At 33.8% G+C, this 22267-nt stretch overlaps 1 protein-coding gene across 1 annotated transcript in view; it reads left to right on the top strand.

The window, feature by feature from the left end:
• Positions 1-22267, top strand: part of SNX13 (sorting nexin 13) — a 126292-nt gene that overhangs the window by 45148 nt on the left and 58877 nt on the right. Inside the window, 6 exon segments of the mRNA XM_021689499.2 lie at positions 1578-1680; positions 2980-3069; positions 4159-4280; positions 18619-18740; positions 18828-18929; positions 20126-20214. Coding sequence (XP_021545174.1) covers positions 1578-1680; positions 2980-3069; positions 4159-4280; positions 18619-18740; positions 18828-18929; positions 20126-20214 — 628 coding nt within the window.

The following is a 22267-nucleotide window of genomic DNA, read 5'->3' as shown; positions in this document are numbered from 1 at the left end:
GCTTTTAAATATCAATCTCAAGTAAAATAATTACATTTCATATAATCATTTCTTGGTTTTAGTGTGTTTTTTTATTGTCTAAGTTTTTAAGATACTTTTTTTCCTTATATAATATGCAAGTTTGAGAGCAATTAATACATTCCTAGGGAAACCACCTTTGTTTAAAATTCTGAGTTAACCATCTACAGTGTTGATAATGTATATGTTTTGCTGATAGTCAAAGCTAACTCCATATTTTCTATAATAAAGATAACTTTTGGAAGGAAAATCACTTAGAGTTTTTTGTATTATGTGTTTTTTTTGGGGGGATACTATTGATACTGTGTTATGGGTTATTTAATGGAATTCTGTTAGGTTGCATGATGCAGTCATTTGTAGCACCTGTTTTTACTTAAACCTCAAGGCTGAAACAGGTGCTTTGTAAGATTAGACTGTTCCTTAGTTTACTTTCCTACTATCATTCTTTGGACAAAGGTTAGTGTTTTATCAGTCTGTCTCATGATAATAATTTTAGAAATACATAGTTAATATAAGCATTTAATTATGTCTAAATCTGCTTATTGCTAGATATAACTGAAATATGGGGCCAACTTGATTCTTAGTAATAATATCAGATGCAAGACAGATTAAATTAATTGTTCCAAGGTTAGCTTTTTTAAAAAGAAACAAAAGCAGAATTGATAACATGGGCTGATTTGACTTTGTTTTCTCAACTCATCTTTCAGCTTTTGTAGTGCTTGTACTAAAGAGCAGCAGATAGCCACAAAAAGCAGAGGACTTTGAGAACCTTCCTTTTAGTAGTTGAGGCTGATCCATATTTAATTTTTCATAGTTCCCTTCTTGTCATAACAGCGGTTGAATTGTTGTAAGATTACTATAAGATTATTATAAAGTTAGAATTTGATGTTTTTCTGTTATGGATTTCCTGTCTACTTAGTGGTGCTTAGATTTAACTGGTAAATTTTAAATATAGGAAATATTGATAGCATTTAGTCAATACTTAGAGTAAAACAGTTTTAAGCCAGTTTTTATCTTACCTTAACTCTATAATTGTTTTAAAAAAATAATTAGCCTTTGGAATGTATTTATATATACTTTTAAATTCCGGTCTGATTATAAACTATATCTTTTTTTTTCTTCTTTGGACTTTAATTGCTTATTCTGTTTTCATAATGGCAAGTTACGTTTCTATCTCACATTAATTAGTTAATAGCACTATAGAAATGTGTGATTTTAGCTATAGATTTAGATCTCATTTGTCTTCATCCTTGGTTACCTAGCCTACTTATTTAAGCAAGGGCTGATTTTCCAAAAGTTTGAACTTGTTGCCTGGGATTCTTTATGAAACATTTATATGAAAACTTTGAAAGGCATTCTTGTAGAAGTTCACAGAATGTTTATAGTTGTTTTAAACTTCAGAACATAACAGTCAATTACTTGCCTTGCTGAAGTCAAAAGCTGATTTTTTAGTGAGTGATAAACCATCTATTAAATCTGAAAAATATCTGGTTAATAGATGTGTTAAGTTATAAAACAATTTTGTTTTTGTTTCTATAATTGAATTTTTTCTGCCCCAGGGGTTTTGTGGTTACTCTCCTGTTTGGAAAAACAAACTCAGAGAAGTACCTAGAGCAGTGTGAACACTCATTTCTTCCTCCAACGTCAACTGGGATTCCTAAGGTAAATAGGGTAAAGGAATGTAAAACCTCAAAGTCTTGTTCTATGAAATGATGGTAATGTGATCATCTGTATATGGCTTGGCAGATGTTCCTATAATCCACTGATGCTCAGTATAAACTTATGGGACACTTTCTGATCATGCTTAGAAAATACATTTTAAAAGATTATTTTGAAAACTTTTATAGTGTTAGATGTTAAGAGTGGGAATGCAAATTTTAGGAAAAGATAGAAATTTGGGGCCTCTTCCTACTATCTTAACACAGGATTTCAAAATTTGAAATGAAATGAATTGCATAGAAACCAGAAAAAAAAATGGGTATTCTTTTTTAACTGACTTGAAAAATACAGCTTACTATTAGGCTATGCAGTATCTATAATTTTAATAATTTAGGCCCAGTTATATCATCTTGAATGTTGGCATTTTTTCCATTTTTTGATACCATATTCTATAAGTAAAATTGGAATTTGGTACTATAAGTAGGCTTTAGATTTGCATTGTCTTCAGTTCTTGTGGTATTGGGATGGTTTGTTTCATCTTGTATGAAAAGAGACAAAATGATCTGGAGTTAATGCCAGTATCTTACCTTTACAGTTACTAACTTGTCCATTATGTGCTAAGATGTAGGAGATGCAGAGATAGTTATATACAGTATTACTTTATATTACTGAAATAAAAGAATTCACCCTATCCTTGGAGGTTGCATGTTATAATTTGAAGTGTGTGTTTTATATATATATTTGTACTTTTGTTTGTTTTTGTTTTTTGTTTGTATTTTTAACTGAAGAGTGTCCCACTACTTTTCACTTTATTTCCAGGCCACTGGTCTTACTGAACACTACAGAGAAATAGAGAAATTCATTTTCTTTTGTTGCTAAAAATCATGCCTAAATAAAATTAAAAAATTTTATTTGGCACCTGCTATACTGTTTTGGGCTGGGAGGGGGAAGGGAGAAGAGGAGCAGAGTTTAATAAAGACAATCATTAACTTGATTCACCTGAAACACTAACTTATGGTTTTAAAGTTTCATTGAAATACAACAACAGTATATCTTACATTTTCAGTTTTCTCACATTCTAAATAATATTTGCCAATTTTACTAAACTTTTGAGGATAACAAGATTTTTTCCCTGGGTGTCTAGCTGTGTTAACTTGAGAAATAGTCTTTGGTTTGTATCAGAGCATTGAGAAACAAGATTACTGACTGACTTGAAATGACAGGGAAGTTGCAAGTTAGAGGTAAACTATACAGATTTTAAATCAAGAAACTATGCAGTAAAATGTTGTGATTTCCCTTAAGTGCTTAGAAGAAATGAAACGAGAAGCCAGGACTATAAAGATTGATAGAAGATTGACAGGTGCCAATATAATTGATGAGCCTCTCCAGCAAGTGAGTTTTCATATGTGGTATTTGAATTCCTTATATTGTGTTGTAAGGTATATTTCTTTTGAAAATACAAGGAAATGAAAAAAACAAAAAAGAAAGAAAATACCAGGAAATAATTTTTGCTATTTATGTAAGATGGTGGAAATTCACTGTAATGCTGTTCTTGGATTCTGTACTTAAAGATACTGCCTTATTTGTGAAATCATTTATAATGAAGTGGTTTATGTAGTATTAAAGCCTTTTGTTTGAATTTGCATTTAATAAAGTTTTTGCTGACCTATTTGATAATGTTTCTAATTATTTTAAAGTTAAAATGCTCTTTAGCTGATGAATAAGCTTAGTGTTTTGGCAAATCAGACAATTTGTATTATAGTTTTTTAAATGGATATCCTGATTTGATTCAGAAATCTTAAAAAAATTAAAAATTATTCTCCCTCCAGATAGTTTTCATTGATATTTGATTATATGATTATTATAATGTGTTCTTTAAAATTCTAACATTTCTTTTATAGTTAAACCCATATTTAGTTTATCTGATTTTCAAAAATAATATACATCAAGTTGTATTATTTGATGTATTGACTGATTTAATACTGTTGGCAGTATCAAAGTTATTCGATTTAAGTGAACTGTGGTTTTTTTTTTTGTAATTTGATTGCAACAGATCTGATGATATAATCTTGGAAAAGTGGTTTCTTTTTGAGAATTAGGGTCAGTTGGCATTATTTTGCACCTCATTCCATCAAGCTAATTAAAACTCTTCATTATATTATAGCATTGAAAATTTATTTTTTTTGCAAGCTCTATCTTACCTCAATATGGGTAGGGGTTGACCATAGGTAACTCTAATTTTTAAAAAATTTGGGCAGTGGGTGAATTGGGACACCAAAATAATTTAAAATTTTTTGAAATGGTTTTTTAGCATATCGGTCCTTTTGTAATGAAGGCAGGTTTTTTTTTTTTTTTGTTAATCACAATTTAGTATGTAGAGAGTAAATATAAATTGGTAAATAATCCTTTCAGGTTTTAGTTTGCTGCTGATACTTTTTAAATCCTAAAAAGCTGCGTTTTTTCCCAATATTTTTGTTTTAGGTTATCCAGTTTTCCTTGAGGGATTATGTCCAGTATTGGTATTATACACTAAGTGATGATGAATCTTTTCTTCTTGAAATTAGGCAGACTCTTCAAAATGCACTCATTCAGTTTGCCACTAGGTAAGGTCACTGATGCAGAAAAATTTAAATATGTTGTTTATACCAGTATGGAAAATGACTTTTAAATGGGAGAGGGAAATTATTAATTATTATTAATTATTAAAAGGTAAGTAAAACAGTAGATGATTGTGAGATAACTCTCAAATTATAGAACTAGAGCTCTAAAAACCTGTACTTCTTTAAATTTAACCTTTACATTTACAGAATGTTTATCTTGATTAAACCCTGTTCTCTCAGTCTGAATGTCAGTTTCTTCCTCAGGGTCCAGTCATGTGACTTTTACCTCACTCACTGAGAATACTTTTTTTCACCTCTTACCCAGATACTCTGTTTTATTTGAGTGCCATGGAAATAGTTTCAGTAAAACTACTCTTTTGACATATACCTTATAGAAGTCCTCTCAGTGGGAGAGGAAACCAAAGGAGCATAAATCGGTGGAGAATATTCAGTTTATATATTTTCAGAAGTATATTTTGATGAGTTTGCTTTAAGAAATTTTTGTGAGATATACTAAAATTCTTTACAAAACCCACTTATATACTGCCTCCTCTATGACACAATATTTTGGTCTATATCATTGTATTTAAACTACTTGATTTTTTGGGGTAGCCATTTTATATACAGAAATGACTTATTTTTGAAAGAAAGGATTTTATGTTTAGATGAGTTTGAAATTTTTTTTGATTAAAAAATCACTACACACAAAGATTTTCCTACTAGCCTATAGCCTAAGGCAGGAAGCTGCATGCCATGGCCATGAGAACACCTTTAAATCAGAAGGTGCTATTTTTCAGCCAACCCCCTGTTCTTCCCTACTTAGGTTCTTAAAATACAATCTTGTACTTTTGAGAATCTTGGAGAATAGAGCTTTGCCCTGGGGCTTTTACTGCATTTTTATCTCTGTGCACATAGATGTTTCCAGCTGAGGCTACCCTGTCAGGACTTTTCATCTGTAACTGTTAATCCTAAGCTTTAGAGTAGGAGGTTAGTTCCTCAACCTCAGGTCATTGGGGAAGCCTGCAGTAATGTTTATGGTTTGAATAACAACCTTACTTGTAGAGATAAATTTGAGTTCCTTCTCCCTTAGTATTAACAGCAGACATTTGCAGAGTAGCCAACCTTAATTACAAGTGTAGAGTTGCTTTGGAACACAGAAAATAAAGTATAATTAAAGTTCAGAAATAGGATTTTATCTCCTTTATTTAATATATATATAACGTTATTGAGTATTAGGTATTCATTTTTTCAGGCAACTCTTCTGAGTCAGTCATTTGCTACTTTCTATAGTAACATCATCCTAATGACTTTTTTTTTTTTGCCCTTTGGAAAGGTGGGAATAGGAGTTCATTATAGATGTGTCTGACTTCCTAAGTATATATTGAAACATAACAAATTTTAGACCTGGAAAGAACTTTGAACTAGGAATTGGGAGACTTCAGTTTGCATTCTGCTCTACTACTTAGCTCTGGAACTATGAGCACGTATTTTAAACTTTTTGAATCTTGGTTTTTCTTATATGTGATATAAGCATAGTAATATCTGCCCTGTTCTGTGTTCCTCACAGGGTTATTGTTGGCATCAAATTCATCTATCCATTCAACTAATATCTTGTGCTTCCTTTGTACCAACCAGGTGCTGCAGATACTGCAGTGAATAAAACAAAATCCCTGATCAGTGGAATGTAATGAAAATAATAATTTTGAAAATTGTGAAGGAATTTAGAAATTTAAGTTTTTAATGCCCTTTGACATTTATAATTTCACAACAGATGAGGAAGCTAAGGTCCAGAAGGACTAAATGGTTAGTCCAAGATTATCCAGTGAGTTGGGGCAGAGTAAGAATTAGAATCAGATTGTTCTTAGCAGTCTAGTGTTCTTCCTCCATTCCCTACCAGAAGATATATTATGATCTAGATTTTTCATCTTAGTTTCCCCCACTTTTTTTTTTTTAACCTTTCATTGCAATGCTTTCCCTGTTTTTGATTCCCCCAAACCACTTTTTCTTTACACTTCATGTAATAAATTGTTCTGTTTTTGGTTTTCCTCCCCTTTGGTAACATTGATGCTATCAAGCTGAATATTTAGGTGATTGCAGGAAAAGTCAGGTTTCTTCCATCCTAGACTGATCTGAATTTATATCTTTGCTTTCTCATTGGCCTTAAGATTTTGGACAAATTAATCAGCTTCTTTTGAACCGTAGCTTATTCATTCATAAAAGGTTGATAATAACGAAGTTACTTCTGAGGCTGTTTTCAGGCTAAAAATGGTATGAAGTAAAAGCCTCTGGCATTTAGTAAGGCTCAGTAATTGATAGTGCCATCTCTGTGAATGACTTTATTTTTGTTCTATGTTGGTTTTTTTCTATTACTACTAAAAGGTATGTCTTATAGAGTCTCCCTGACTGTTTTCAATGCTAGTATAAAGAAAATTAGGTCTGTTTACAATCATTTGAGTACTACTTCAGTCCTTGTTCTGTGCTGTCTGTTGTGTATTCTGGAGCAGACAACAGGAGCGCTACATTATTGCCTCTTTCAAGTCACAGTCTTGTATAGGGGCCCATGAAGTCCTGAAAATGTACACAGAACTGTTTTTTTTCCCTTTTGAGTGGTTATAGATTTCATTTTTAAAAGGGCCTGTGAATCCAGAAAAGATTTAGAACCACTCAGTTCTAGTGTTCATATTTATTCATTACCCTGAGGAAACAATTACAGAGTATCAGCATAAAATGAAATGCTAATTTTGAGACATAACAGGAAGAAAAAGATACTTAGAGTCTGAAGTCCTGATTTTCAGCTTTAGTGTTATTATTTATTAAGCTGTATGGTCTTGAATGGGCAAAACACATAAATTCTTGGAGTCTGATGATAACCCATATCTACTTATTAGGTTGTTAGGGTTAAATGCCCTCTCTCAATGCATCACGTGTGAGAGAGTACTTTGTAATGATAACACCTTGTGTTAACATTAGTACCTGTTACTCTAGTAGCAATTTGGGGATGGAAACCTTCATAGAGCACTCTTGACTTCTCTGTGGTAGAACCTGGATGTGAACTAGGTTGGAGCTTTAGGGGTTGAATCTGAGATAACCTATGTATTTTTATTTCTCTTCAAATAAGATATTATGTATAAGACTGAGAGTCCTGGGAGATTTGTATTATAATTCTACCTGTACCATTGAGTTACAGTGTACTTAAAATTTCTTAACATATGTCTAAAATAATAATAGTAATACTTGTAGCAAACTTAGAATTGTGAGGGGCAAATGAGATGATGTCCAAAAAGCATTTCCTGAAGTATTTGTCAACCAACAAGTGGTATTTTGAGCAAGTTACTTGACTTTCTGTGTCTCAGTCTCTGCATCAGTAAAATGGGATAATTCCCTCATGGGGTTGTTGTAATGTTTATCTAGAGGAGTAGTGCATGTCACACACCACAGGGTCTAGTACATAGTAAATGTTCAGTGAGTGTTAACTTGGCTGTTACTGTTAATTTTTGTTATATATTACCTTCCTAGGATATATATATACAGATTCTTTGACCTTGTCTTAGTTTGTTCTGTTTTGGGGGGGGAAGGAGCAGGTGGAGACAATATTAAAGCATATAAAATGGAGAGAAATAAAGTAGTCATTTGTGTGGTACTGAGAGCAATTTTTATCTAGAGGTAGAATGGACCAGAGTAACTAATGAAGACCTCATGTGGATTAAGGTTAAAACTGGGCTTCAAGAATGAAGGGGGGAAAATCGGAGGGGGAGATGAACCACTTCAGAACCATTGGAGGGGTGTGGGGGGGATGTGTTAGCCTGGTGTTGGGTATTAAAGAGGGCACGTACTGCATGGAGCACTGGGTGTTATGCACAAACAATGAATCATGGAACACTACATCTAAAACTAATGATATAATGTATGGTGATTAACATAACATAATTAAATAAAAAAGTAAAATAAAACCGGTCTTCAAGAATGAATAGTGGGATAGACAGAGGGATGAAGGACATGTTAGGAAAGAGCGAAGTGGTTGAAGCAATAAGGAGATACAAGTGATCAAGGAACCTTGTTGCTTTCAGAAGTGTGAAATGTGGCAACTATGTTCATCCCTGTTCCCGTTAACCCCAAGATTAGCAGAAGGGAGATATATTCTAATGCCACTGGGTTCTTCCTAAAGGGTTTTCCCATGGCAGGAGGAGGTATGGCTAGATAGGTTCCAAGATTCAGTGGTTGTAATACTAATGATAGCACTGTTTCTGGAATGATGGGGGTTATGTTCTGAAAGTTTAACCATTTTTCTCACTAACCATTTTGCTATAGAAGTAATAGATCATGTGTTCCTAGACTTGTCCAAAAGGCAGGCACATCAAATAATGGACATTTGCAACAGTAAAGTTGTATATACTCTTTTGCTATTTTACATTCTTTGCCATTTGAAAACTTAGCTTAAAACTGACTTTAACTAGAAAGATGATTATTGTCATATTTACTACAATATAGCAAAAACAATTAGGAACCATTAAGTATTTAAAAGAAGGGGCAATAAGTTAATGTTTTTGCATATGTAGAATAGACCAGGAGTTGTTAATTGTATAGTTATATAATTCACATACCATACAGTTTACCCACTTAAAGTCTCAGTGGCTTTTAATATATTTATAGAGTTGTGCACCCTTCATTACAATCAATTTAAGAACATTTTAATGATTCCATGAGAAACCTAGTATCCACTTTTCATTCACTCCCTACATTCCCCCCAAAGTTTCTAGCTCTAGGCAACCACTTATCTACTTTCTGTGGTTTTGCTAATTCTGGACATTTTATATGAAGGAAATAATACATTATGTGTTCTTTTGTAACTGACTTCTTTTACTCAGTGTGATGTTTTCAGGGTTTATCCATGTTGTAGCAAGTGTTATTACTTATTCTTTCTTACTGCTGAATAATATTTCATCATATGGGCATAAACCACATTTTGTTTATCCATCAGTTGGTGGACATGGGATTGTTTCCACCTTTTGGATATTATGAAGAATGTTACTATGAACATTCAAATACAAGTTTTTCTGTGGACTTATGTTTTCATTTCTCTTGGATATATAGGAGTAGAATTTCTATGTTGTGTAGTAACTCTTTACCTTTGAGGAACTGAAAATTGTTTTTCAACGTGGCTGCATATTTTCACCAACACTGTATGAGGGTTCCATTTTCTCCACATTCTTGCTTATACTTGACTGTCTTTTTTTTCTTCTTCAAGTTTTATTTATTTAAGTAATCTCTTTACCCATCGTGGGGCTTGAACTCACAACCTTGAGATCAAGAATCACATGATCTTCCAACTGAGCCAGCCAGGTGGCCCATGATTTTGTCTGTCTTTTGGATTACAGCCATCCTAGTGGGTGTGAACTGATATGTCGTTATGGTTTTGATTTGCATTTGCCTGATAGGTAATGATACTGAGCATCTTTTCATGTGCTTATAAGTCATTTGTATAGCTTCTTTAGAGGATGTCTGTTCAGATCTTTTCCCCATTATTAAATTAGGTTATTTGTAATTTTATTTTTAAATGGAGTGTACTGTAGTCAATTTTTGTAAATACAATTTTATTGGGCAGTCACACTGATTGGTTTGCATTTTGTCCATGGCTGCTTTTGTGCTACAGTGGTAGAGTTGACTAGTTGTGACCCCAGACAGTGTCGTCTGCAAAGCCTAAAATAGTTGCTCTTTGGCTCATTAGAGAACAAGTTTTCTGACTCCTGAAATAGTTTTTAATCATTAAAATATTTAGGAAGTGTTGTTAAACAAGTAGGAAATATTTTAGAATAAAAACTCATGCAATATAGTGTATGATTTTGGCTATGTAAAAAACTCAATATGCATGCATAGCAAAGAGACTAATAGGAAATACACTAAAATATTAACTGGTCTTTGGATTGTGGATTTATGGCTGATTATAACTGATGCTGAAAATCAAAAGAAGGAAATTACACTTTACAAAATGGGAATATATTTTATAGCCAGAGATAGAAACATTTGGTAATGAGCAATAAAGATCTCTAAGATGGCTTATTTTAAACTGGATTTTCCTGTTTCTCTGTTTTTTACGTTCTTAGGAACATATAAATTTAAGAATCATTTTTTTTCGACTACAGATGACCTGTTTTGTATAGGCAGCCACCATCCCTGTATGTCTTTGGAAGGTGATCCTGGAAAATAATGCTTAATAGAGTGTTTTGTACATGATGAAATAGTGGAATAATAGTCAATAAATTCTTGTTGATTGAGTTCCTGTTTATGACTTACATGGTACCTTTTTTCCCACAGAATTTTAATATATTACATTATTGAGTCTAGGAATGTTTCATTTGTCAGGTACATTTTACTAGAAATCTTGTTTATTAAAATAGTTAGCAGTATTACTTTAATTTTTTAATACTTAACATTATACCTAAGAGGATGCACACTTAGCCCCAGGTTATTTATTTTTTTTTCCTTTCCTGTAGCTTGTTTAAGGCTTCGTGCTCTGTGTTCCTTATACTTAATCTCTAAAATAGGTGAATGTGCTCTATGTGTGTTTCTTTAAGTTCTTCATTGTATGAGAGCCGCATCCTTTAGAACATCTGGATATTTAACCTCTTTGAAGCATTGGGACACAGGATATAGAACTGGACTTCTTATGTAGTGTTATAGTTCACTAAATACCATTTCCTTTAATATGGTTATATAAAACTGCATATCTAAAATTTTTCTCCCATTTCTTCCAATTTGTTTGTAACTTTAAGAGTCAGGAAGTTTTGTGTTCTTATTAAGGTAAAGAAAACAGTGAATTGAAAATTAAGTACCTTGATTTATTTTTTTAAACAAAGCCTTGATCTCACTAGCTATATAATCTAGAATAAGTAATTGAAGCCTGGCACTACAGTGATAGGGACTTGTAATTATTTCAGATCCCTTGAGTGTTAACTCCCTGGTGAGGTTGGTACTAGTCTCAGTTTGTTTTTATTTTTCCAGTCATACCTTGTCCTCAAAACATGCCCTCATATACTCCGTCATACCTTACATTTTGAATACCATTTGAGGAGTTATTTCTTATAATGTCTAATGTTGCTAATTAGATTTAATTTACTTAGAAATTAAAGTACTTTTCTAGTCTGTTATTTTACTAGTAGGAGGTCTTAGAATAAGATGATAATAAAGTTTTTATACCTCTTATATTTCTGTGTGGTCAGAAAGAATGCTTCATTTCAGACATAGAAGACATTTAGTAGACTAATCTTTTTTTGATGGTTAAGTCTATCAGTGAAAACTTAAAAATTTTTATTTGATTATCCCGATGACTGCTACTCTTTATAGAATGAGGAAAACAATAAATTTGTAGTTTTAGAAGTCTACTGTAAGTTTTCTGAAGTGTAAATATTCCCACCGTGGTTGATTTTAAGCTATCGTCAGGAAGTCACTGAAAGTGCAACTAGAAAAGAGATGTGCACGTTTGGCCCCGCGCCGCAACTGGGAAGAGGTGCAGCCAGTGAAGGGAGCAGACAGGTTTGTAACCATCAAGCCGTGAGACTTGTTTCTTTGTGTGGTTGCTAATTTAGCTCTTATAAAAGAGGAATTTTCTATATATATTTGAGGATTATGGTAGAGAGTAATAATAAATTTCATGTAAGTTCAGGAATGCTGTGGAAAAAATGTTGCATTCTTTTTTATACTTATCCTTATAATTTGATTTTTAAAATAATTTTAAAAGGGAAACAAAGGTGTTCTAGAGAGGTGGTTATGGTAACGTATTTATGAGTAAATTGAGATTGGAAGAAGGGTACTTCTTTTAAAGGATTTAGAAGCAAGTTTACAATTCTGTGCCTTAAAAATCTGCTCAAATTCAATTTCAGGCTGAAGCTTTTGACACTGTAACAAAGTATTCCCTCAAGGGCTCCTAAACGATGGAAACAAGTAAAGGTTTATGTATTATAAAGAGTATATCCTTTCTAATAGGGAATTATGAGGGGGAAGTTACTTCCTGATTCAATGGCTCAGGGAAGAAGGGATTCTTCTTTAGAACACCACCTGCTTTCAGCAAAAAATGTCTGTGGATCCTTTGATCAATAGCCCTCTACTGGAGTAAAACTTTTCCAAAATCTTCTCAAAGATCCTTGCTTGTTGAAATCTATCCAGAAAAACTAGGAATTTTACTATAGTAAAGTTTTTTTTTTTCCAAAAATGCGTATTTTTTTTACATAGAGGATAAAAGAACTTATATATAGGAGATTAATATATATTATTATAAATTTATGATTGGTTATTATATTTCCTTTATTGATTAATATATCTTTAAAAAGCCTTAAAAAATATACCTTAAACTCATACACACTATGCAGTATACAGTGCCATTCTTACTGTTTTCAAATAAGGTCTTAGGAGTCATTTCTGAGAAAAAATAGTGTGGCATCAGGAACATAACATTTATTATAAGATTGTTTCTATGGGAAAATCAGTTTTTACCTTTATCATTTTGATATAAAAAACCTTTTCCAGGAAAGTATTCTGCCAAGAATGTGAAGATTACCTTTACTGCCAAACAGCTACCCACTTCTCTAGTCAAGCAAGTCTACTACTACATGGTGACCCTTGCATATACCATGCTCATTCCCTTCTTTTGCTCACTCCTTTCTTTCTCCTGTTAGAGTTAAATTCATTAAGATTTGTTTTAAGTGTAGCTGCCTTATTTAATCCTTCTAAATTACAACATATCACTTAATCAACCTCTACTTACTTTTGTGTGTGGTTATCGTCAAACAAAATTTTAAGTTATTTTTGGCATGGTCCCAGTTCTGGACTACTGTAGTAGCAGTTCTCTTAACTTACTTTAGTTATCCAGTATTCTCCATTCCCTTTCGAAGATGTACTGACTCATACCCCTAGTATTAAAGCTAGGCGAAGAGACCACTCTCTAGTACTTCTGTCCACTTCTATGCCTGGGTCCTGTCCCCAGAAAATCTGATGTACTTGGTCCCTGGTGTGATCTTAACATGTGTGATTTAGAGGAGAAAGATAATCAGTTATGTTAAAAAAAAAAAAAGAAAGTTGTATTTGTTTCTGAACCCATGTATCCCAGTTATACTTTTTATTATAATCATCACTTAATTTATTCCTACATAGTTGGAAGAAGTATGAGAATGGCAAGGTAGTTTCTGTAAAAACTAAGGCATTTGCTTTGGAATTTTACTCAAGCTAGTTGATAGATTGCAGTTGATTCAGGTGTGCAGAAGACAACTAACGAAATATTGGTGGAAAAGTCTTGAAGGACTGCATTCAGATTTGTTCACAAATGTCTTTAGTTGTCATGCCATCTAAAAGAAACTGGACACCATAACTGTTGCAGTGTTGTAATATTTTATTAAAGACAAAAGCCACATTAATATCACTTGGCAAGTGATGCAAGGTCTTATGTTGAAAGATTTGTATGATTTTAGTTAAAATGAAATATATTCATGACTCCCTCTTTTGTCAAATATTTTGATTTACTTACCAGTTTCCCACGTACTCTGTGTGTGTGTGTGTGTGTGTTGCACATGCTTGTTTGGGTATTCAGGTAATATAATCAGGGACTCTTAAAGCTCTAAGTGTCTTTAGAGAAAACAAACCCTGGGAAGTGATGTGATTTGCTGAATTTCACAACAAATGAAATGGTGAATCTTTTACTTGAATTAAGGGCGTATATGCCAATTTAGTGTTCTTTTACAGAAATCCTTAATTGATTTGGGTGTGTTTTTTGCATTACTGATGCTGAGCTGCACACTGCTTAGCAAAGATGGAACCAGTGAAGCAATTTATATAAATCTCATTGCCGGCCCACATATTTGGGATATATTCACTGCATTTTTTTTTTTGGTATTAGCATTAAATAGCTTAGAGATTTAGAGAGGCAAAAGGAGCTCCTCACTTTATGTTCTGTTTCAGAACTTTAAGGAGTAAAGAGACTGTCCTATGCACCTCATGTTGCCTTTCTTCAGGGACCTATTAACAGTGTTTTTGACCCTGAGAGAGGAATCAGTAAATCACTATGTATCGAGTGTTTCCAATGTTCAATACATTATTTAGCCACAGGAGATACCACTGTGAATAAAATGAGCATGGAATAAAACAGATGAAGTCTCTGGCTTCCTGAGATTTTTATCTCAGCAGTTGTATTTATCTCTACCAGTTGAATTATTTAACTGTAGGTTGTAAGTGCTATAAAACATGAAAAATTTGGTGCTATGAGATCCATACCTCGTCTGAAGGAATATGGCAGAGAGAGAGGGGGGCGAGGGGTATTGAAGGTTGCCATGTAGAATAGATATTTTAGATGAACTCTAAAGTAAGTGGGAATTGTCAAGCCAATGTGGGGGAGAGAAGGGAAATGTGTGGAGAGTGGGCAGGGGTGAGCAAACTTGGCAGAGGGATTAGCCTGTCCAGAGGCTCTGAGATATGAAGGGGGATATTTGAGAAATAGAAAGAAAGCCTGTGAGTCAGCAGAACAGAAAGGAAGGAGGAAGGTGGAACTGATGGTGATGAGGAAGTAAGCCTGGTCCTCCTGGGCATGCGAGATCTTCAAGAAAGTATTCATGTTTAACCTGGAGATTGATGGGGGAGGTATTGAACTGGTTTTGAATCTCGTATTTTGTACTATCATATTTGTATTTTTATTTATTTATTTATTTTTTTGTTTTTTACATTTTACCATCTTTTTTATTGTGATAAAACATGCAAAATTTTAAAAAGACCGCTCTGGCTGCTCTATGGAAAACAGAATGGAGGGGAGACAAAGGTGGATGTGGGAGACCATTTAAAATAAAAGGCCAGGAATAGAATGCTGGCATTAGGGATGGAGATAAAGGCATGCAAATATATGTTGAGAGGTACACTGGTTTGCTTTTTGCTTTTGTACTTTAATAAAACTTCATTACTTGCTTGCATTCCTAATTAACTTCCGTAATTCTTGCAACCATTCTGTCAAGATACATAAGCTTCAGGGGCCTGCTATGAATTTTAGATTTTCAAGGTAGGGTTGAATATATTACTTATTCTCTTGGTCATATAGGAAATAATGCTCTCCTATCTTTAAGTTCAGGAAAGGAAAGCTTAGTAATAAAATGAAAGTGTAGGTAATAGCATTTATTGTAATAATCCGGGTGTTTTTATTAGAATAGAAATCAAGTGGAGGAATACTTTAAACAAAGTGAAAAAGAGCCTTGACTATAAGGGTACCTGGATGGTTCAGTTGGTTGACCATCCAACTCTTAATTTCGGCTCAGATCATGATCTCAGGGTCATGAGATCGAGCCCTGCCTTTAGCTCCGTGCTCGATGTGGAGGCTGGTTGGGATTCTTTCTCTTCCTTTTCCCCTCCCCCCACTGTCATGCTAGCGTGTGTGCTCTCTCTCTCTCTCAAATAAATCTTTAAAAAAAATAAGAGCCTTGCCTATAGGCATAATTTAAGAATAATTGATACTAAGAGCTCTAATAGAAAGCTACATGTGGATCAATTGAAGAAAACGTGGCTATTATATAAATTGAATGACTTTTTAATTGATTTTTCTATTCATGTTCCATTTATTACATATTTATCAGTACATTCTAATTTTAGGGAGTACTTCACTGTCATCAGAATATTTTCAAATTTTGTTAAGACAAATACTACTAGAAATTGTTAGTAGATGTTTTCCTAATTTACAAAGGGAAGCAATTTACTACTGTTGTTCTTTTCTTCCTAACCTAGAAAAGTTCCTTTGAGTTGAGCAAAGGGAAAATAATGATCTTAGGTAGAAATATAGAATGCTGTTCCTGGTTTTCTCCACCCTCAACATACTTGTATATTGAAAGTAGAAATCCCTATTTTATTTTATTTTTTTAAAAAGATTTTATTTATTTATTTGACAGAGAGAGATACAGTGAGAGAAGGAACACAAGCAGGCGGAGTGGGAGAGGAAGCAGGCCTCCCGCCAAGCAGGGAGCCCGATGCGGGGCTCGATCCCAGGACCCTGAGATCATGACCTGAGCCGAAGGCAGACACTTAACGACTGAACCACCCAGGCACCCCAAAGAAATCCCTATTTTAAATTGAAAATAAATTTTATGTATTTGCATTGCTTGTTTATTTTCATTTATTGTCAATGTTATTATATCCTCTGTAATGAGTTGAGATGGGTTTAAAATGCCTTCTAAAATTAGTAAATTTTATTTTGTTTGAGAATTTCAATAACTTATATAAATAGCATTATGCCCTGAAACAAAACAGATATAATTTGAAAGATGTATTCAGCTTTCTTCTAAATTTGTTAGAATGACCATTTTATGGATAAAATGAGTATTGGCCTATACCAACTGAATTCTGTTATAAAATTTTTAGATGTGGATGATTTTTTACAAATAATTTATGTAAAGACTTGAAAGATGCTTATACAGATTTTTTTTTTTTTTTTTTTAATAAAAAAAAAGGGAGACTCTAGAGACTGCTAGGTTTAAGTTTTTATTTTCGGTTTTATGTTGAAGCTGAGTATTGTCACCAAAGTTAGTATATGCTTATATACTATGGCTCTTGTAGTATTTTAAGTAATGTTAATCCCTTTTCAGATCCCTGAGTGCAGTTTACTTTTTTAAGGTTAATTTCTTTTGTGTTCATGTACTTAGTAATTTACTCTTTCTTCCCACATATGTAACAAAATTATAGTGTGCATTTGAAAAAATATGAGTGTTAATAGCTTCTGTTTTTATTTGAAAACAAGCATCTGGGGCGCCTGGGTGGCTCAGTCGTTAAGTGTCTGCCTTCAGCTCATGTCATGATCCCAGGGTCCTGGGATCGAGCCCCGCATCGGGCTCCTTGCTCGGCGGGAGGCCTGCTTCTCCCTCTCCCACTCCCCCTGCTTGTGTTCCTGCTCTCGCTATCTCTCACTCTGTCAAATAAATAAAATCTTAAAAAAAAAACAAAAAAACAGGCATCTGTTATATTCCTTAATGCCATCAACACCTTTAAGTTTTCTCTGAAAATGCTACAATAATCAAGTTAATTTCTTCACTAGCTTCTTTATTATGTATGTTTGGGTAAATAACATAGTGAAGTATAGTATACTTTTTCTTTGCTCCTCTGTTGCCCAGCATCTTTATGAATAGATTCTTTTATCTATTCGGTATGTTCCTAAAAAGGTAAATTAATTTGAGTGCTAATTCAAGGAAAATCGCACTGAAAAAAATACTAATTTAAAAATATCAATCCGAGGAGAGGTGTAAACTGTTTTTGACTTATCTGTTTTATTTGTTACTGTTTCACTGATGTACTAAAGTAGCAGTGTTTCTTGAGGTTTGTTACTTTTAAGATAGAGTAATAGGTAACTTAATAAAATTAGTAATCACCTTTTTCATGGGTAGTGTGGTATTTTGTATCATTCTTTAAGCCATTTCTGTGTGACTATAATTATTTCAAATGGTCAAGTTTTTAAGTGCAAATATCTGCAAACAGAAACCATTTAGACTTATACCAAAGGTATTTGGTTCAGAACTTGGGCTGAACAACTAAAGAGAAGAATGTAGAGAATTCAGAAAGGGTGCAGAAGGAACCAAGAAATGTCTCAAATGCTCTTTTAAAAGCAAAGCGCTGTGAATTGTGCAAGACTGTTGAATCTCAGATCTGTACCTCTGAAACAAATAATGCAATATATGTTAAGAAAAAAAAAAAAAGAAGGAGGTAGCGGGAGGGGAAGAATGAAGCGGGGGAAATCAGAGGGGTAGAGGAACCATGAGAGATGATGGACTCTGAAAAATAAACTGAGGGTTCTAGAGGGGAGGGGGGTGGGAGGATGGGTTAGCCTGGTGGTGGGTATTGAGGAGGGCACATTCTGCATGGAGCACTGGGTGTTATGCACAAACAATGAATCATGGAACACTACATCTAAAACTAAGGATGTAATGTATGGGGATTAACATAAGAATAAAAAAAAAAGCAAACAAAAACATTTCGAATCCCTAATGGATTCTTCTGTCTCGGTGAGAAATATATGATATACCTGGTGTCAGACTCATTTTAGATTTAACTTGAAAAACATTTTTTTCATTATATTTTAAGTACTTAGTATTTTAAAGCTTTGGCACATAAAATACTTCAAATAATATTGTTCAAAGACTTCGTCAACTAGATTTGATATACCTTGGGTCTTGTGAAAGGGAGGACTAAGATGTAATTGAAATTAAGTAAACAAAATCTCAATGTAAATAAATTCAGTCTCTGTGATAATCATGTTTATTAGTCATTAAAATGAATTTATACTTTTTGATTAAAAAAGCATTTATCTAATGCCTTTATCTAATGTGTTTTTTATAAGGTCAAAAGAAATAGACTGGCAGCCTTATTTTACTACACGTATTGTAGATGATTTTGGCACCCACCTACGAGTATTCAGAAAAGCTCAACAGAAGATAACAGAGAGAGATGATCAAGCGAAAGGTAATACCTTTATTCCCTTTGAAAATTAGGACTTTAAAATCTGTCTTTCTTTATCATTCTGTACATCTTATTCTTTTCTTTGTGCAGGTACAGCAGAAGATCTTGTGGATACCTTCTTTGAAGTTGAAGTTGAAATGGAGAAGGACGTTTGCCGTGATCTAGTGTGCACTTCTCCCAAAGATGAAGAAGGTTTTCTTCTCAGTTTAACTCTTTGGAGAACAGTAACTGTTCAGATTGGTTAGAGACAAGTTAGCAGAGCCAGGGAACAAAATAAGGGTAAAGGGTGAAATTATTCTTACAGGATAGGTAGCATAGTATAGACAGTGTCACTATTCATCTTATTTTTTAACTCTTAAAAGTAGTTTCCAGATTCTTTTCTCTTTTTTAAAGGTCGTCTTTAACATTTAAAGGTGGTTATTAAAGATTACTTCTCTTCTTTTAAAATATAGCAGGCACAAACAATTTATAATTGTAAATTTACTTTTTATGGTCTACAGTAATTTATCTTCTCCATACCTGTTACCCTAAAATATTTTCTAAGAGAATGAGTGTAGTGATTTCAAATATAGTTTATCGAGTCGAATGGACTTGTCTTTTCTTTGTGAGAGGTTAGACCGGATAAGCTTTAGCTGAGGAGGTTGTCTTTTCCTAGTTGTGCAGCCTCTCAGAAAGAGTCTTTGCTACTTAGCACATTTTTTGATTAACAGGATCAGCTATATAATTCTATTCCCAGGAAGTGTCAGCATATGAACTACAGAGTAGTTCTAGTTGTGGAAATTGTATTCTTCAATTTTTAAATTGTGCTCTTCTTTCCCCCCTTTTTTCTTCTTTCCTTTTTATATTTACGCTGCAATTCAATTTTTAATTGCCGTTTCATTAGCGCTGGCATGAAATAATAGCTAAGAAATAGTTATAGTGATGTACAGTACTTTTCATGTCAATCGAGGAAGTAGTAAAATAGAAGAGCATGCTCTTTTTCTTTTGTTACTACCTACCAAGATAGTGGAGGTTCTTTCTTGAAAGAAGAATTACAGGTATATTTTAAAATATGCAAATAACTTTTAAGTATGCTAAGATAATGTGTAGTAGAAGTGTAGAATACGTGGTACAACCACAACTGTTTAGGGGGAAAACATTTTGATAATAGAAGTTTCTCAGTGATTCAAAAACAAGGTAAAGCTGAGCAGAATAAAAAAAATACTAGTTTGATTAATGAATCGTTACTGTTTGGAGAATAATGAAAAAATTTAACCAATACTGATTTGTACTAATTAATTATTAAAATAATAAGCTGCTATAATTGGGAAACTACTTATTTCTGCCTTTACAATCAGTGGAGATTTGATATTTTCTAATGTTATTATAGCTACCTTTTTCATTTCTAGGATTCCTAAGGGATTTGTGTGAGGTCTTATTATATTTATTGCTACCTCCTGGAGATTTCCAGAACAAGATCATGCGATACTTTGTCAGGGTAAGCTTAAACTCATATCAGATAAATGGCTATAAAGAAATTTAGCGTGGTAATTCTCAAAATATTTGGTTTCAGGACCCTGTTAAATTCTTAAAAATTATTGAGGACCTCAAAGAGCTTTTGTTTACATGGGCTGTATTTATCAACATTTACTGTATTATAAGTTAAAACTAAGAAATTTTGAAACACAAGAATACACAAGCACACATTCCGTTAGTTGATTTCTATCATCACGCCATCATGGTCCTTTCTGAAAATATCACTGTGCACTTGTCTCCTTCCATCACCCAGAGATCCCTTTACAAACTTTGAGAACTGCCTGACTTAGAGTTAGGTATGGGGATTTTTGGGTTATAACAAAAATATGTTTTAAATTTTAATACAGCTTTACCGATAAACTTACTAGAGTTAGGCTAATTAAAATAACACTTCTGGATAGAAACTTTAAAAAAACTAGGCAGCTAAGATTCTGCTTCTTATAATTAGAAAATGAGTAAGTGGGATGAGAACAATAGTCTTGGACTTTTTATTCCCCCTATATAAATATAGGAATAAAATTCTATATACAGATGTAAAGGAATAACATTTTTGTTTTGATTGCTGGTTATGATTGAGAAATGCTAGCTAGCTAGCTACAACCCTTATGCTGGTTGAATGGGTAAGATCAGAGTTTCTAATTTATATGAAAGTGAAAGCTTAGGATCTTTTTGTCTACCATCCAGCAAAATAGATACCAATTCCTGAGGTGTGCTTTTATGCTTTTATGTTATTATTTAAGCAATTTCACACAATTTCTTAGTACCTACCTAACTCGAGTTCAGTGTACTTCTCAAGTAGGGTAGTTGTGCTGTGAATTGAGTAGTAAATGCTTGGTTTTAATGGGAAATGTCTGATAGATGATGTATTGTTAAGAACAATTATTTGGGCTAGTCATTATCAAGGGCACTAAATACCTGACATGTCTATCACTAGATTCACATCTAGCACTGAAGGAGGACACTGCTAATCAGTTACAGTACTCGTTCCTGTTGAGTATTTGTTTGGCAGCAGAATCTTTGTCTACCTGGTACACTAGACAGCCACTGCTGGGCAGTGTCTCAGCAGCTTTCACGTGGCTGGCAGACTTTTCCCTCTTGAAATTTTGTCTTTACTTGGGTTCCATGTCATTGCTGTCCTGATTTTTCTCCTCCTTTGGTCTCCTTTTTAGTCATTTTTACATGTTTTAACTCCTCTTGTATTTAACTTTTAAATATACAAGTTCTTTACGCCTGGGCCCTCTTCTTGCTCACCCATTCCTGTGTCTTTAAATACCATCCAGGTGCTCGTGACTTTCAAATTTATATCTTTAGTACAGACTTTCCTTCTGAGCTCCAGGTGCCTCTGACCAGCTGCCCACTGAAATCGCCATTTGATTGACTCACAGCCCTTTTAAACTTTAAATGTTCAAAATGGAAATCTTACTCTCGTTTCCATGTCCTGTCTTGCCTTTTAATCTCCTCTCCATCCTAGTAAATGCTGTGACCATCCAGCAAATATTTCCCATCTCGAGTTCTTCCAGAGGTTTACAAGGCCATACATGATGTGGCTTTGTTTACCTCTCTGGCCTTTGTGCCATGCCGTCACTGTATTCCAGTGATGCTGTCTTCGTCAACGTAGGGCCATCTCATGCTCCTCTTTTTCTGGTCAAAATGATTCCTCTTATTCTCTTGGCTAAATTGTATTCACCCCTCGTATCCCACTTCCTCAGAAATGCCGCCCCTGACCACCCAGTCAAGTCCCCTCATAATTCCCTATTGCTGTAGCCAAGTACACAGTTATTTTCCTTCAAAGCATTTACTGTATTTCAGTATTATAATTTGGTTGTTGTGTTTACTTACTTGATGCCTTTTTTCCCCACAGTAGTACTCTAAGGCCCATTAGGACACAGGCCATATCTGTATCATTATTATCTACTTCATGGTTGTCACGGTGCCTGGCACATAGCACATATCCAATCAGAGAATTAGTTTTAATGAGAGGAAACCTATTTGCCCTTCTTGCTGAAGGTGCACAT

This window comes from Neomonachus schauinslandi, chromosome 12, assembly GCF_002201575.2.
Source record: "Neomonachus schauinslandi chromosome 12, ASM220157v2, whole genome shotgun sequence".
NCBI classification, from domain to species: Eukaryota; Metazoa; Chordata; class Mammalia; order Carnivora; family Phocidae; genus Neomonachus; species Neomonachus schauinslandi.
The sequence above is the reverse complement of the archived record's forward strand: the minus strand, read 5'-3'. Positions and strand labels throughout refer to the sequence as shown.